Here is a 16,537-nt window from a genome sequence, read left to right as displayed (position 1 = left end):
GAATCTCCCCTGATTGAGAATATTCTGGATCAGGAGAAACAAAGAGGAGTCACCACTCCCTGTTCAAACAAATTCAAAACCCACATTTTGTTCTAATGTCCTTTGTATAACCTATTGAGTTGGGATCAAGGGAACAAAGATTGTTTTGTTTGAAATGTGCTGGTGTTTTCAACCTTAACTCAAGATTAGCTGTGATATGAGATTAAATTTGGTGAGCTCCAGCCTCTAGCGGAAACATATGCAGGAGAAGATTTTAAGTTCAGTAGGTTAAAAGGTTTCATAACAAATTCCAATAAGACAAAAGGTTAGGATTACAGCTGACCTGTATTCTAATGAGTTACTCATGTACTTGATGCTTTGACTGTTGGGAGAGTATGAGGAAATAAGCTACAAATAGTTGTTTTTCTTGAAGTTAGGGACTTGTGATGGGAAAGTCCAAAAGGGACAAACTTCCACAGAGGTAGAGTATGACTTCACTGCTCGGCGCTTGTGGAATTTTCTGTGCATTCCCTCGGTGACTTATAACCATAACAAAATGAAAACAGAAGTTTGACACAGCTGTATCACCTTAACAGCTTTATGACCTTTCCATAATAGAGTAATATGCACCTTTGTATACTGTAGACCTGCATGGGGAAACCGCACATGCAATCATAATATATCAGATCAAGCACAGATACAGCACAGCATGGGGCTTCCCTTTCATCTCCCAGGTGTTTTATAGTTTCCTGGTTAAAACAAACACGTAAATCCATCCATCCATTCAGGGTACATGGAGCCATGCTGATAGCGGGCCTGGGGGCTCATCAATGCACCGTCTATGTTGTGAAAACACAGACTGGCCCATTACAGCTGCCTTATCAATCAGCACGATCTAATGTAACCAGTCAACAAAACAGACTCAAAGACACGTCACAGGAAAGTGAGAGACCTTCAAACAATAACAGCCTGCATGTAATCTAATTTTATCCCAGCATGTTATTATGCAAACAAACAGAATGGACTGCAAAATGTAACCCGGTAAATTATCTTGAAGTTTAATCATAAGATCGTATGTCCTACGAGGACAACAATTTTTAAACTGTGTGAACAGCTTGACAGGAATTCAGTCAGTCTGTTTGAAGGACTGTGAAAATATGGACTCGTCTGGACATGTTCTAAACAAGCTCCGATCTGGCATTCACCCAAGTGCCTTGCTAAACCCAAATGTGGGTAACAGTTCATAAAACTACAGATCACTTCATAATCATAATGACATTAAACTCCATTACACTGTAAGCTGGTGGCAGGAGGAAAGAGCTTTGTGTGTATTTGGTCAGTGAGGAGGGCTACAAAACTTGACTGGGTTCAGAATTTTAAATCCGTTAAAAGCAACTGGTGGCCCCAAATGCAACAAAGGACATGTGTGACCTGTTTTGACTGCTCATTCGCAGAGCTGTTAGTTTGGTAGAGGAAAAAAAAACAGCAGTCGACTGCATTCCTCTCATGTTCTGTGGTTATTTGAGCGTAACTGCATTAACAGGGCTTTGATAACAATACCAACACAGCCTTACACTTCCTTTTTCCTTCTCTGCACGCGATTTGAGTGGCCATACAAGCATAGATCTGTGTGGCAGCAATTTGAGATTTTAATATATTGAAAAAACTTCAAATCGCATGACAGTGAGAGTGAGCATTTGGGCACATTCATGACACGCAAACACATAAACCAGTGTAGGCAGGCACACATACTTGACTTCCCTGCACGAGAGGTCAGTCAGCATGTGACCCGTATTTGCACTTGCACCCGCTGTGCCACCTAAGGTTGGAGCTTTTATTCCTGTGGCTTAAGCACGGCACTTCACATGCCAATGCTCTTAGGGCAGACCGGGGCCAAATAGCTTGCAGGACCTACTAAGCAGAGATCATCTGGGAGATTTGCAATGTACATTTCAGATTTGAATGAAAAGCAAACTGGTCTAACGCGGGTTGGCAGGGATACGTGGTGACACTTGGTCTCCTCTCCTGGCGCTGTGAGAAGATCTGTTGGATACACATGCAAATGCAAACTGATTTTGCTTAACTGATAAAAATCATCAACCCTGTAAAGAGTTGTACACATGAAGGATCAATGCAGTATATATAGTGTTCAAACACACCAAACACCCAACTGAGATCAACTGACACTGTGTTTAAGCTCGAATGGATAGAAACTAGGGCTGGGCAATATATCAATATTGTGATATGAGACTACATATCGTCTTAGATTTTGGATATTGTAATATTGTGATATGGCATAAGTGTTGTCTTTTCCTGGTTTTAAAGGCTGCATTACACTACAGTGATGTCATGTTCTGAATTTACCAGACTGCTCTAGTTGTTCTATTATTTGGCTTTACCCACTTAGTCATTACATCTACATTACTGGTATTATTTATCAAAAGTCTCATTGTGGAAATATTTTGTGAAAGGATCAATAGTCATCTCGACAATATTCGATAGAGGTATTTGGTCAAAAATATTGTAATATTTGATTTTGTCCATATTGCTCAGCCCTAATACAATAGCAACTTTTAACCAATGTGTGAAAACCCTTACTTTGATTAAAACACAATGACTGTTGTTTCGTCTTTGTCTCTTGAACTCTAGATCATAATTATGACATTAACTATTGATGATTTCTCTACAAGTCCCCATATGGTGGAGCTCCTGAGGCTATAAGGCTGGGACAGCAGGCCGTGTGAGAAGCAGGCCGCTGCAGGGCCGACAGGGACAAAACCAAGGCAATCCCTTTGAGTCGCCTCTCCCCAGGGGGAATCCTCTTACAGCACTTCCCCTGAACTCTAAAGGCCTTTTTCTATGGAAAAGTAACATGGTTATCCGCCCATCAATGGAACACAATGGGTTGATTATAAAAGCTGAATGGCTGGATGACTAGAAACTGGTAAATGACAAAAGACAGGCATTTTAACTTTACGGGATGTCATGGGAAGAATGACTTTCAAATGAATAAATTATTTAACCTTGTTACATTGTTAAGTTCCTTGTATGATTGAGGCCACTAGAAGGGCATAAGGACATCCGCTACTATTAAATTGTGAACACTTGTCATGATGCGTATACACACAGTCTACAGTATGAGGCTTGCTAAAATGGATAAATGATGTCTGTGGAGGCTATCCAAACATAGAACTCCACTTGTCTGATAGAGCCAGCACTAAAACAGAGGCAGCGGATGCCTTAATAAGGGTGAGGTGTCTGCACAATGTCTGTTCACACTCCAGTTTAGGAAGTCTCTGTTTCAGCCAGATAAGGATCATGGGGCCATCATTGCCCACACCTCAGTATCATCTCTACAGATAAGACTGCTGAAGGTACCCATCAGTGAAGTCATTCAGCATGTGCAGACTCCTGTTACTTTTCCAAGCACACACTTGGTCAAAGACAAAAGCGCATTCAGCACATGTTTGTCACCTCTCTGACAAGCTAATTACCTTACTGGAACCTTGGTGTTATTTGAGAGGCAGGATACACACACACCTATGCTAATATACTCTTATGTTTTCCATCCACATGACATTCGTTTTCCATCCACTGTGTTGAACCTGCAGTTGACCATTCATATCAGACTTCTGGTTACAGACAATGTTCACACACATCTGAATCTGTAGTTCCATACACATCACCGATACGCTAATGGAGTCAGGCCTTGTATAGACGTGTGGCTATTTGGTCTGAGAGAGGTGTGAGATAGATGTAGGCCACTAGATCAGCTGGGCTAATAGAGACCTCTTGCTCAAAATAAACCCATCACTAAAATTATCACGGCTAAATCCATCTCCAGATACGGAGCTTTGAAATTTGATTAGTCAGTATTTAAGCATAGAAAATGCTGGAGGTCATCCAATGTGTGCTGATCTATAGAGTTGCATGTTCAGCCACAGTCTGAACTTGTTACAGCATTGGATAAAAGCCATATAGTCAGACAGTAGCTGTGCAGGTTTGCATGTTTGGGATGTCTTGTTAAAAACTTGGACGTCTTACTCCCAGTAACCAAGATGTGTACAAGGGGAGAGTAAAAAATAGAAAGTATGTTTGGTAAATGAAAAACTATTCAGCTAAGTTTGAGCTTAACATTCCCTGAGCAGTGCCAACCCTTCTCAGATGAAGCTTTGCCCATGTGGATTCATTTAGGACTATATTTGGAAAATGACTGGCAGGATACAAACTTTTGACTTTGTGAACATGGGTATGTGGGTCATTGTATAAGTGTTACTTCTTCAAATCCAACCTCATCTAAACCTGCACTTCATTTAACTCAAACAGTGTCAAAGCAAAACCATACATGTATTTCATTAATTGATTAAAAAAATATCGTGCTGTACCATCTATACTGCCATTAGAGAGGTGAATAACATCCCCGGGGTAGGGAGTCCCACACATGACATATGGCATAGCAAACACAGGACACCACAGGTCCAGCTGGAAGATCAGAGCTTGTGGTGAGGAAAATGCACTTCAGGGCATTTCCAGTCCCCAAACACAAAAACAACAGTGTTTAAATCGAAAGAACCAAATGCCCTTTCACTGGCAATAAACATCCACCAACCGCCGCTTGATCTCCTTGAACAATGCAAGTGATTAACAACTGCCTCAATACACAAAACAGTCCCTGTCCTACTGAGGAAAACAACCTGAGGCAAATGAGAGCACAGATCTACAGACAGTGCTTTCTTGGGGGTTTAATATTACGTCTTTCACACAGGCGCAACAGCTCTGGAAACACCCGTGTTTGCCATCGGTGTGAGTGGGTCAACACGAGGCCGTGACCCTGCTTTCGTCAAGGATTTTACTTGTGTGTGTTGGCGCTTGTCTTCAGTATGAAGGGATTACACAAGTTATTCTTCAGTCAAACAACAAACCAGTGGTTACATGCTCTTTTGTGGCTGTCTACTGTACAGCGGTCACTGAGGACAACACAAGGTCTTTTCATTTTCATAGACATAGACTTGTGTCTCTCTCTAAGTAACACTGCTTTTTCTGAACACAAAAGATGTTAAACATGACCGTGGAGCACAAACACATACTTTACTTTAGTGAGTTTACCAAATAAAGAAAATATACCCTGTTAACGATCAATTTTAGGATAAAATTTCACCTCAAGATATCAGTCTTGCTACACCACAATGAGGGAAGCTAGATTTTTTGGCTGGTTTTGCAAAGCTGCATCATCCACTTTGTTGAAACTACAATCTAAAGACAACACAGCAGTGACCACTTTTGATTAAGGTGCAAAAATGACAACAATGATAGGAAGACCTGGTATTTGGTCAGAAAGGTCCACTGCAAGTCGACCCCTGTGTTCAACATAGCATGTTCATGCACTGGGTTTGTGTATGAAAGGGATATGTGAAATATTCCCATGAATGGCTTGCTGTCATTTCAGTTTGTTCACTACAGCCATCTTTGTAGGAGTCTGCAAATCCGATGGTTAAGACCAACAGAGACAATCGCTGAGTCAGATTTTCATGAGACTGACAGCAATGGGGCCTGTGTAGACAACTAATCCTCCATCCATGCGTGCTGGGGCCAGGCTCTTTTCACTGGACACACTGAAACTAACCCCTCCACAATCCCCTTTAGCTCCCAACTATAGATGAGCACAGGCAGGCATGCCTCAATCAGCAGTTGCTGCGCTACAACACTATCATAGCTCCAAATAATGACGCAAGTGCGTGCCCTGAGATACAAATTATGGGATTAATAATGAAGTCACTTATGCTTTGTTTTGGGATGTTTCAAAATGTCCTCAACTGTAAAGCTATGAGAGACAGCTTTGTCTTATCGCTGGCCATATAAACAGCTCATTAGTTCTTTTGCAGTAGAATATACACACACTTTTCTGCCTCCCTCTATGTTTGGAATGGTAGCAGTGTGACTATTTCCATCCATACTTCACATGCCATTTGGTGTCTCTCACTAGAAATACCTAAGCTGTGACTGAACACAGGTTCAAAGAGTAATGCTGTCATTTACCATAGCCAGCATTCCACTGAGCATCTGAAAAAGGTATGTTGCTTTTACTTAGTGCCCTAATCCTGACATGATAAAGTAGTCCTAAAAAGCTCTAAAAAAACAAGTCTGACTGAAACTGATTTATGGGATTCAAACACTTCTGACTTCTTCAAAAGGAGCCGGTTAATGAAAGCAGAACAGTGATTTCAAAACTGAGGTCCACGGTAATGAGTAATGACTGTCAGCATTACTTAATTAAAAACAATGAGTAGACTGAGCGAGTGCATTCATGACTTCAGTTGTGTGTTCAATGTCATTCCTTACTACTTCAGTCAGTCAGCAATATTGGTTTTAGATTGGGAGACCCTGAAGCAAAACTGTCATATAGGAGCTTGCGGTTTAAAGTGATATTAGCTTTGGTATTTCTGACACAGGAGTTTAGAAACCAGTGTAACTGAGACTGAATAAATTATCTCTCTTCCAACAGCGCGAAAGTCAGCCAACACTTGTCATTCAGAGCGCCACAAAGTAGCAAAAAGTAACAAATTAGCACACATAAAATGACAGCAATTAGCAGCAATTTAAGAGTCGTATCAAAGAAAAGATAACACAGCTGACTGTGGCGTTAATGGCTCAACTGGATAGCATCTGTGAGTGAGAGTGAAAGAAAATGCAGTCCCATTGTTAAGCTTCGAGGTATGTTGTCACACAGGAGCAGTTTCTACGAAACCAGCTGGAGATAACTGAGGAGCGCATTAAAGGTTGAGACAGAGAAGCGAGTAAAGACACAGGAGTGTTTCTACAGTGTCCGTCAAAAACACTACATTAACGTAATTCATTAAGTACTCCACACGTACCTTTCATCCAGTCGACAACTTGCTTTGGTGTCCACTTTGTTATCGGCTCCATGGCTTCTTTCAACACAATGTCAGTGACCAAAATACGCCAAAATTTGGCGCCGGTGATTCAAGAAATGTGTAAAAAATATAAAGCCTCTTTGCTATCACATTCTTCACAACAGCTCAGTGCTGTCCGTCTGTTTGTGTTCACTCACTGAACCACTCTGTACTTGCATGACTGGAGGCTGGACTGAAATCCCCTACAGCTCCTCAGCGCCCGGTCTGGGATCTATGTTGCATTCATGTACAGCTGGGATACTGGGAATTATAACAATACGATCGCAAAAATAACGACCAAGCAAGACCAGAGGCTGCTTGTTCTTCAGATCCTGGTAGAATGGCAACAAGGTCTGTCGTTTTGATGTTATTAATATTATACTGGAATAATAATGGTCCTATAGCCTATTAAGTTTGTTCATAGAGCCTGTGTTTAAGCTTCACGCAACCAATTTATAACATGATAAATTGCCTCATTTGTCAGAGTTAGTCTTTTTGATTGATTTCGCAACAACTAAATGTATCATTAGTTCTGATTAAAAGCAGTGAACAGTGTGTTCAGTGCATTTGTGGGACATGAAATTGGGAGCTTTACGAGGTGCAGTGAACGTCGCGTATGATGTAGGTAGCTTCTGTGTTCACCGCCCTCATTTGAAACTGGAGGCGTGTAAATATCAGTGAGTGTGTTGCCCACTTGATATGTGGTTGCTCCTGAAAAAGACAAAAGCTAATTTCATGATACACACGATTACACACGATAGGCCTACTTAAAGTATCAAAAATTAAACAATGCTCCATAGTTGGAAATCAGTGCAATTTGTGAAGTGTGTGTTAAACCTTTTTTCGTCTATCTGATGAGTCATATGGTAATGCCCTACTGACATGACATGAATTCATTTGTTTGATAAAAATCATATGTGCAGTCACTAAGTTATAATACCATGTATGAAAAACAGCAAAATCAGCAGGTTCTGTTTTCACTAAACTGAATGTGACTCACCACTGCTCTCTGTTGGTAACTTGCTTCTTTGCAAGCTATGTAGTAGTGGGCTGCTCTACAGTCCCCCCAAAACTGCTATACACAATAATCCTTCACATTGTGTACAATCTCATTTACTAATTTAGAAAATGCCCCCAATCCAATGATACAATGAAACTGTATAATAAAAAGCTATAAATGAGTCTGATGGTTGCCCCAGCTACAGTGGAGAGTCAATTCACAATTACCTGAGCAACCCAGTTAAAAGATGTTATTGTGTTAATTTTTAAATTAATATAACTAGACAAAAAGACAAGAAGAAAAACAAAATTGTTTTCAGGAGTAAACTTCAAAGAAACCCCTTGAAATCCTTTTGGATTGTTTTTCCCTGACTGTGACAATATATGATGTAGGCCCATAAAGAATTCAAGCATTTGAATAAACAGCATTAAACTATTTTCAGCTTATTTCTTTGGTCTTGGTCCTGGTCCTGGGACTGGTGGAAGCAACTGGTGTGCAGTGTGTTTACTGTGTTGCAACAGGTGGCTACTATGCAAAAGATTAGAAATCATGGAAAACACATTAAGTAGAATCTGTATTAAAATGATGCTCAGGGAGTATATGAATAATAAGAAAATAACCTTCTTCAGTTTAGAAAGTCAAGGTTCCTTTACTGTAAGGATATTTTACACATTGGAAGTATTACATCTTTTTTTCCATGTTTAGTTATTAGGAAGATTTGTTAACTATTTAAGTACTGTTTGTTAAACATGGTTCCTGATAGAGAGTAACCTTTACAGGTTCATTGTTTCCTAAATCTGAAACACACCTTGCATGGGAGATTCCCAGCCCTTCCCATCACACCACTACTGTACAGCTGGAAGCTGTTGTATACTCTGCACTGTAATCATCTGCAGATTAAACAGGGGTACACATCAATTTGCTGTCAAGCAAAAAAAAGAAAGAAAAAATACTGGAAGCCACAATACAGTGCTATTTGTTCTGCTTCTTTTCTTTTCCTTGTTTGGACTTGCTGGCGTCCCTACCAGTTAGACTAAACTAAGACCTGTTGTGAATAAGAGTCTTTTCTTTAGATTAAAGTTAATCAAAATTATCTCCCTGCGCTATCTCTGAGAGTAACTTTGGCGATGACTGACAGGTAGGATGCCTGCGGAAAGCTTTTATAGGAAGACATTTTTCTCAAGTTAAAACCTGCAGAACAAAAACAAGAATGAATATAATGAGGATGGGTGTTATTAGCACAGTATAAGGTACAAATATGGAGTTTGGGTGGAGACTATACAACATATTGCAGCCTTGGGTGACTAATGGCCTTTCAGTCAATTATGCCTCTAATATCCTTCTAGACAAAATGCTGTATATGCTTGTAGTGTACATTGTTGCCATGCACTACAAACAACATATCTGATAGTGAACGGGGGAGTCAGAGCCATGCTCAGTTCTCATGGGAGTGGGGTGGATTGAAGGGGATTTGGATAGTGTGGAATTCAGGGGAGGTCCTCCCTGATAGGATTAAGTGAATCATGGGATTGTTGTTGAGGTGAGGCGGAGGGATTGAGGCGGTATTTGGTCTGCTAAGGAAGATGCTTTAGCCTGGAAAAACATGAGCGACAAATGCAATACTGGAAGATCAGTTTTGACTATTTGTGCTGTTTTAGGTTAGAACTACAGAAAAAAGTTTACACTACCTCATGCAAAAGGTCACCTTACATAACCAAGCTTCATCCCAAGCTCCCCAAATACTAACATTAAAACAAAGACTTGTAAAGATAAGCAAACTCTGCATGATCTCTGTTGTATTTCGAATCAACATTTATTCCAGACTCAAAATACAGGAAGTCCAGTTTTGGCATTGTGTATTATTCTGGGATCTACATTAAGATTGGGCTAATAATGTCATATAAACAAAGGCAGGCACATGAAACATCAGCACAGGAAGTTATCCACTTCACTATCTAAGATGACAGGATATGAAGAGCTAAAGATGTTTTTATAACACAAACAAACCCACTTCCTGCCCTTGACAGGTTTGCTCTATAAACACCGAACAGATTTACTCTTGGATAGGAAATGTCACATACCCTGGTCTGTAGCTAAAACACACAGCATGTGACACAGTCTCATGTGTGTCGCCACAAACCCTGCCCCATATGTTTTGGCAGCATTCATGGGGGTGGCCATATTGTAGGCTATATGTTTATCACATAACATAACATCAGGGATTCTGAATGTTATACAGGACTATAAGGAATTAGAAATTCATAATGAAAGTTATTAAGATGTCCCAGTATTTGAATTGTTGACAATTATTATTTTTAACACTCTTTTCTTTCCTTTTAGAGGCAAGTGGACCAGATCATCAACATTAGTATTAACACTAATGACTCCTCACAGTGTAAGTGAGGGGTGTAGGCTGATATAAAGAAAGTAGTGTAGTAAAAAAAAACACACAGAACAGCCTGTGTGGTGATCTTGTTGCTGGGGACTTAAGGCTCGGAGGGAAGGTGAAGCTACGTAGTCTTCAAGTCTCTTATGGCTCCATTAGGGAAGAAAATACATTTCACATACTCACATAAACCAAAATATAGACTTATATATAGATTTCCAAATAAAAAATGTACTTGTCCGTGTAGTTGAGGGTTTTTATTTTAACCTCACATCTCAATTATTATGTTAACAAATCCATATTGTTGGTATTTAAAGAGGAGTAAATGCAGTGTATTCTTATAAAATAACAGTTGAAGATCTTTTCTATGGTGAAATATCAAAAGAAAGAAAGTTGTCGAAAGGAATGCTGGGGGTTTTATGGGGCATTTTGTGGGTTTGAAGGGTTGGAAGGTTTTGAAGCGTTGGCAGGTCTGGCGTTGAGGTACTCCAGAACAAAGAGCTGCATGATCTTGTTGAGGTTCTGAATGGTGGAGCGATCCAGGTTCTGCTCATTGTCATCAAACGTGTGCCATACGGACGGGAAGGGGGAGGGGATCAGGTGGAGGATACGGACTCCTAACAGAGAGGCAAAGGATGAGGATCACCACCAAAGCAACACAATATACAGTATATAATCATAATTGTGGTAGTAGTGTCACTTGCTGTGTATACCTCTGTTTAGGAATGGTATATGATCATCTTGAATGTGGCCGACAGGTTGATCTGGCCAGAAATATTGCACATCATTAGGATGATTCACAAGCTGGTTCATGGAGTGTAGACGCTTTTCTGAGGATGTAAGAGGAAGGACAAAGAGTGCATCTGTCAGTTGAGTTAATCTTGTAAAGCCCCTCTAATTTTTTTCTCTATGACATAATCAAGTTTAAGTTTGGATAAAGAAGACATCCATAAGATCATATTTATTGAGGGTTTAACAGTCAAAAACAGCTAATCTGCTTCAAGATTGTGTGGGTGTAGTTTGATCTGATTTGATTGCCAGTGTTGGCAACATAAGAAAAGATCACACATCGTCACATTTAGGTTCAAATGTTGCTAAATCCTGAAGTTATTCAAAGGAGCCCCACCCTACTTATAACCAATGGGAAAAGTGAGGACAAAAAAACAAAAACAAAAAAACGCAATATCTGTCACATTAAATAACCAAAACTTTAGCAGAATATAGTGCGTTAATGCAACACCCTATTACATGTAGTAAGAAGCTGACTGATAAAATAGGTTTTCAGAGCCTTTAATGCCCTATTAGCAATTTAGGCTAAACAATACAATCTCCACATTGCAAGAGTTGCAAAGAAGATACAGTGTGACAAATGTGATTACAATAATTTGATTGTCAGAACTGTTGCCACATTGGCCTACATATGATGATGACTATCTGTAATATGACTAATGTATTTTGACTAGTGATTAACATGACTCATAGTTGACTTATAGATGTTTGTGGCACATCTTAAGCAGACCTACATACAACAGTAGCTACAACAACATCTGATCATTCACCAATGTTCTGCAGTCTGGAGAGCCAGTGTGTTGTGCTGGGGAACTGGTTCCCAAAGCGTGGGCTAGGGGCCCCGATCAGGTCCAACAACACAAACAGATCCTGGAAGACACAAAGAGAAGGGTTAACGAAGCTGGTGAGCTCTTCTGAGAAACTTTCTCTGCACATCCTGAAGATAACTCCATGACAAGAAGCCCGTTCTCATAAAGATCAAACCTCAGAGTCCCTACTTTGAGGTGTGATGGTGACATCATGTGTTCCATGGTGCAATGCACTGACATCATATGTGCACGCTATCTCTGCGAGACTCAGAAAACACACACGTCTATCTGTTCACGTGCACGCATGTGAATGCCCCTGCACACACACTCACAGACACTATGTTCTTTAAGATACTGTCTGCTTTATCTTTCTCTGTCCATACAGGAATGTCTCCATCTCTTGATAAACAGTTGCATCATCTCTCCACAGCTAGGATACAGAAACATACCATTTAATGTGACACCTTATCATAGACTGTTTAACAAATTATGTTTGATATCAGCCCCTCTGAGCCTCCCATATGATAAAATGAGTGGCTTTGTGATTTGAGACTTCTTCGAAATACAACTGCACCTCCCTGCCTGTGTGGGCTGTATGTGTAAGAGGAGATAAGAGCTAAGCAGATTGCACTGAAATTGATGCGGGCTAACAAAGAGATGATCTTGAGAGTGATGAAGTGATTATGCTAATCTCAGATGGTTTAGACCAGTGGTTCTCAAAGTGGGATCTGGGAAACCCCAGGGGTCCTTGAGGGGGTTCTAGGGGGTCCCCAGCAAAAAGGGGAATAATTTATTTTCTCTATAATTCCATCCATAAGTAATACAATGACAGAATGTATGATCAATTTGTTCATGGGTTTCATACACTTTCTGTAATCATCAAACATCTTATTAGATGAGGGACCCAGGGACAAAATCTTATCAAATGAGGGTCTGTGGTGTAACTTGTGTCAGTTTTGGGGTCCTTGATGTGAAAAAGTTTGAGAACCACTGGTTTAGACAGTTAAGTCTGAGCGGGGCTCTGACGTACTATGCCGTGCAGTAGATTTGTGTCTGTGGCTCCAGCGGGATGTGGAGTAGACTCCATCTTCTGGGCGAGGTGGCGAGAGCCATACAGGGAGTCTGTAGAGGTCCACTGGAAAAGAGCTTCCTCTCCATCAAAGAAGATTAGCTGTAGGGTCAGATCAGGACTGGAGCTCTACATGGGAGACAGCAGTGGTAGATAAACACAAAAGGAGAGACTGGACAGTTACAGACAGCACCAGTTTGCATTTACACAGTTTTGATGCCCCCTAGTGGATTTGAGATTACAGGGACACAAAAACAGCCTGAGGTTTCCTTTTGTAGTATCTGCTTTTGTAACACACACAATATGCCCCTATGTGATTAATCAGCTATGATATTGATTATATGTCCTCCTCCCTGACAGTTAAATGTATTTGTATTCAGTGTGATTCCTATTCCCACAGTGACCTTTGTGACAGACAGCTGAGTCTGACAAACATGTCCCTTGGTTGATCTCTTCCTGTCACTGGAACTGTCATTGTCCGCCCAGTAGACAGGGGTCTGAACTCAACTGTGAAACAGGGAAAGGGCAGAAGAGCAGGCTACATGAATGCTAAGTGCGCTCCTTATGCTTCACTTGTGTGTGAAACAATTAAACAGTGTTGCTGGGAAATGTATGCTAATTCCTATCATACAGAACCAATAATTATTGCTTTTGTATTTGAAATGTTGTTGTGTTTGAGTGCAGACATTTGCAGAGGCTTGTTCTGTCTAATTCATATATGATCTTATATGAAAAAATAATTAAATATTGAGAATTTACTTAAACCTAAAAAGCAAAACACATTTTTTCTATTTAGAAAAACTAATAACCTCTTATTGATTGAATAAATTAAAATATTTAAAGGATAATAAGGCTGGCAAAATTATATATTGTTCTTCATCAAACAGTATGAAAAGACAACGACCAACAATTAATTGATCCTAATAATAATATTGTCTGTGTAACGCAAGCTTGATATACTGAATCTTACTCCTCTGTGTCATAGACCTGTGTTGTTGTCCATAAACTAATAAAAACAAATAACTGAGCCACACTATTGAACTGGGTGACATGCACCATCATTACAATGGACCTGGGCACTGTGGTTTAATTTGATTCAATCCCACATACACTGTCCTGCTGCCATAAATACTCACTACAGTATTACATGTGTATAAATCTGCATCTGAAAATGCAAAAAATCCAACAAATGCATTATTTACTCATATTTGAGCAATATTTGCTGAAAACAAAGATACTCCGCTGTTTAAGGAAATTACTCTGCCTTTTAAAAAAATGATATGGTATTTCTGACCCATTTTGTTCAAGATTTATGTCTTCAGAGTGCCACAGACTGGGTAGTTGGAACATACTGAGAGACAAATTAACGCATTGTTGGTTTAGGTCTTCTCATGATATTAGTTGACAGAAGAAAAATATAGAATAACACCAGCCTTATCCTTTAAAATTATTGTAATGTTTGTCACACAGCACTGATGAAAATGTATTGTTAATTTCACCCTCTTTCCTCTCAGGTGATTGAGTACTCACTCCAACACTTGTCACTCGACTTGAAATGATGAGTTTGAGTGAAAATCAGTGATGTTCACAGGTTTATTTGAACAGGTTTTATCTGTTTGTATGTTTGGCCTTGTTTTTTTCTAGAGCTTATAGGGCTATTGGAGACTGTTGTTTGACTTCCCTGTGATTCATGGCCACAACCCAAGTCACTGCTAACCACAACCGCAGAACATAATAAATGCCTGAATATCATTAAAAAGCCCTTTATGACTTTACACATAGGCTCACAGACAAACAGACCAGTAATGCATGATATATCTTTTGAACTTATTGTATGTCCTAGCTTTAAGTCACATGCTATCCCTCTACCTTCTGAGTTTTCAGTTCTTCATCCAGTGCTTGTGCCAGCTCCAGCATCATGGCGCAGGGAACAGCAGAATCAGTGGCGCCTTGGAACTCCCTCCCGTGCCATTGTGGTGGGTAGTACTTGGAGTCGTAATGACAGGCCAGGACCAGACGGCGCTTGGCTGATGGGTTGAGGGTGGCGATCAGGTTGGTGAAGGGCAGGGGGCTATAGGGTGTCTGTGACACAAACCTATCCTCCGTCACTTCCCAGCCTGCCCCGAGGGAACCGAGGGTTGTTTTAATATGCTGAAGATACACACATACATTACTTGTTAGTGAGTGATTTGGATGTATTTCCTACTGAAACAACATGTTGGAACCAGTGTCTAGCCATGATAACTCACCTGCTGCACGGCTTGGCTGCCTGCAGAGCCCGGGTACCTGGTAACAAGTAGTGGCCTTAGGTATCTTTGCCACATCTGGTCCAGGTTAGTGTGTGACAGGGCGGTCTGGATCTCCTCTGGTGTTAGTGTGACAGCTCGGTGATAGAGCTGAACAGGATCAGAGGAAACACACAAGAAAGAGATGACAAACAGTACCATTTTCACTTAATACTTAAGCAGGGAATAAGCATGTACATAGGGACTGATAGATTAAGCTATTGCAAGGTAATTTAACATAGTAGACATCAGATCACTGTGATCTGCTGTCATTCACTGCAGTGTTGCAAACTGTGAATGGAAAATACAGATTATTAAGCAATATTTACTTCTATTTGACTCAGTGTCTGCCATGACCCAATATCAGATCAGCAAAGTCTCAGTAAGAGCAGGGGAAATCTTAGTATGATGCCTTTAACTTGAGCAACAACAAGGATGCCATATTGCAACAGATGTTAGCTTGTTACAACAGTGAGTTCAATCTCGTATTACTGGAAATGTTCATCAAGTTCAACCTGGAAGTGGAATTTTGGACATCAATGTTTCGGAGATGTTAGGGACATCTGAGAAGAAATTACATCTCAAGAATTATTATTTACAGTTACACACTGTAATATCACCTGCATAACAGTCTATGTTAACATAAGACAGCAGCAATTTGATCCTATGGAAATGCTCTAACAAACACTGCATTTTTTTTAGATGAGCTGTTAAGTTCACTCTAATGCCTCCTGAGAGAGAAACACAAGAGCCAATTAGACCAGTGTGAATAGACATTGAATAAATGGCTTCAGATAACAAGAGACTTAAGTAAGGCAGAGAGGCAGAGAAGTGAAGGATGCTTTTTCACATTCTCCATCTCTCTCTTTGAGATAGACTTCCAAAAACATGATTATAAAAAAGCTGATCAGCCAGTTTGTGCAGTTCATGGAACACGACATGGATTCAAGCCAAAGTGTCTGTTCTATAAATGCTAAACAGGTTAAAAAAACATATTGATCCTCCAATGACTCTTCTTTCATTTGGTCTCAAAGTTCAACCTGCAGAGGAGCTCGGTTGTCCTGGTAACAAACTGAACCAACAGGGAAGACAGAGCAAGACAGGAAGAGCTGATGGTGAATGTCAGAGCACAACCAAAGCCAGTTTGCATCTGGTTTACACTGCTCCATTTTCTCCAACAATAGGCCCTCTGTTTAGTCCTTAATTGATGATATCATCAAAATTTGTATTTATCAAATCTATATTTAGGATTAGGGCTGCAATATTTTTTAATTTTTATATAATCAATTAAACATCAAAACAGGCCCAT

General features: G+C 40.1%; 2 protein-coding genes across 2 annotated transcripts in view; both read right to left on the bottom strand.

The window, feature by feature from the left end:
- LOC122998145 (connector enhancer of kinase suppressor of ras 3-like) overlaps positions 1–7,107 on the bottom strand; it is a 49,780-nt gene extending 42,673 nt beyond the window's left edge. The window contains exon 1 of the mRNA XM_044374813.1: positions 6,852–7,107. Within this exon, the coding sequence (XP_044230748.1) occupies positions 6,852–6,903 (52 nt within the window). The 5' untranslated portion in view covers positions 6,904–7,107. The remainder of the gene's footprint in view (positions 1–6,851) is intronic.
- A 3,411-nt stretch (positions 7,108–10,518) lies between these two features.
- The window catches only part of qpct (glutaminyl-peptide cyclotransferase), a 7,457-nt gene continuing 1,438 nt past the window's right edge, over positions 10,519–16,537 (bottom strand). Inside the window, exons 2-7 of the mRNA XM_044375855.1 lie at positions 15,193–15,339; positions 14,813–15,094; positions 12,905–13,072; positions 11,836–11,935; positions 10,990–11,106; positions 10,519–10,893 (exon numbers count right to left, since the gene is read on the bottom strand). Of these exons, the coding sequence (XP_044231790.1) occupies positions 10,694–10,893; positions 10,990–11,106; positions 11,836–11,935; positions 12,905–13,072; positions 14,813–15,094; positions 15,193–15,339 (1,014 nt within the window). The 3' untranslated portion in view covers positions 10,519–10,693. The remainder of the gene's footprint in view (positions 10,894–10,989; positions 11,107–11,835; positions 11,936–12,904; positions 13,073–14,812; positions 15,095–15,192; positions 15,340–16,537) is intronic.

Source organism: Thunnus albacares, chromosome 15 (assembly GCF_914725855.1).
Source record: "Thunnus albacares chromosome 15, fThuAlb1.1, whole genome shotgun sequence".
Lineage (NCBI taxonomy): Eukaryota > Metazoa > Chordata > Actinopteri > Scombriformes > Scombridae > Thunnus > Thunnus albacares.
Note: the sequence above shows the minus strand (reverse complement) of the source record. Positions and strands in the feature narration are given on the sequence as shown.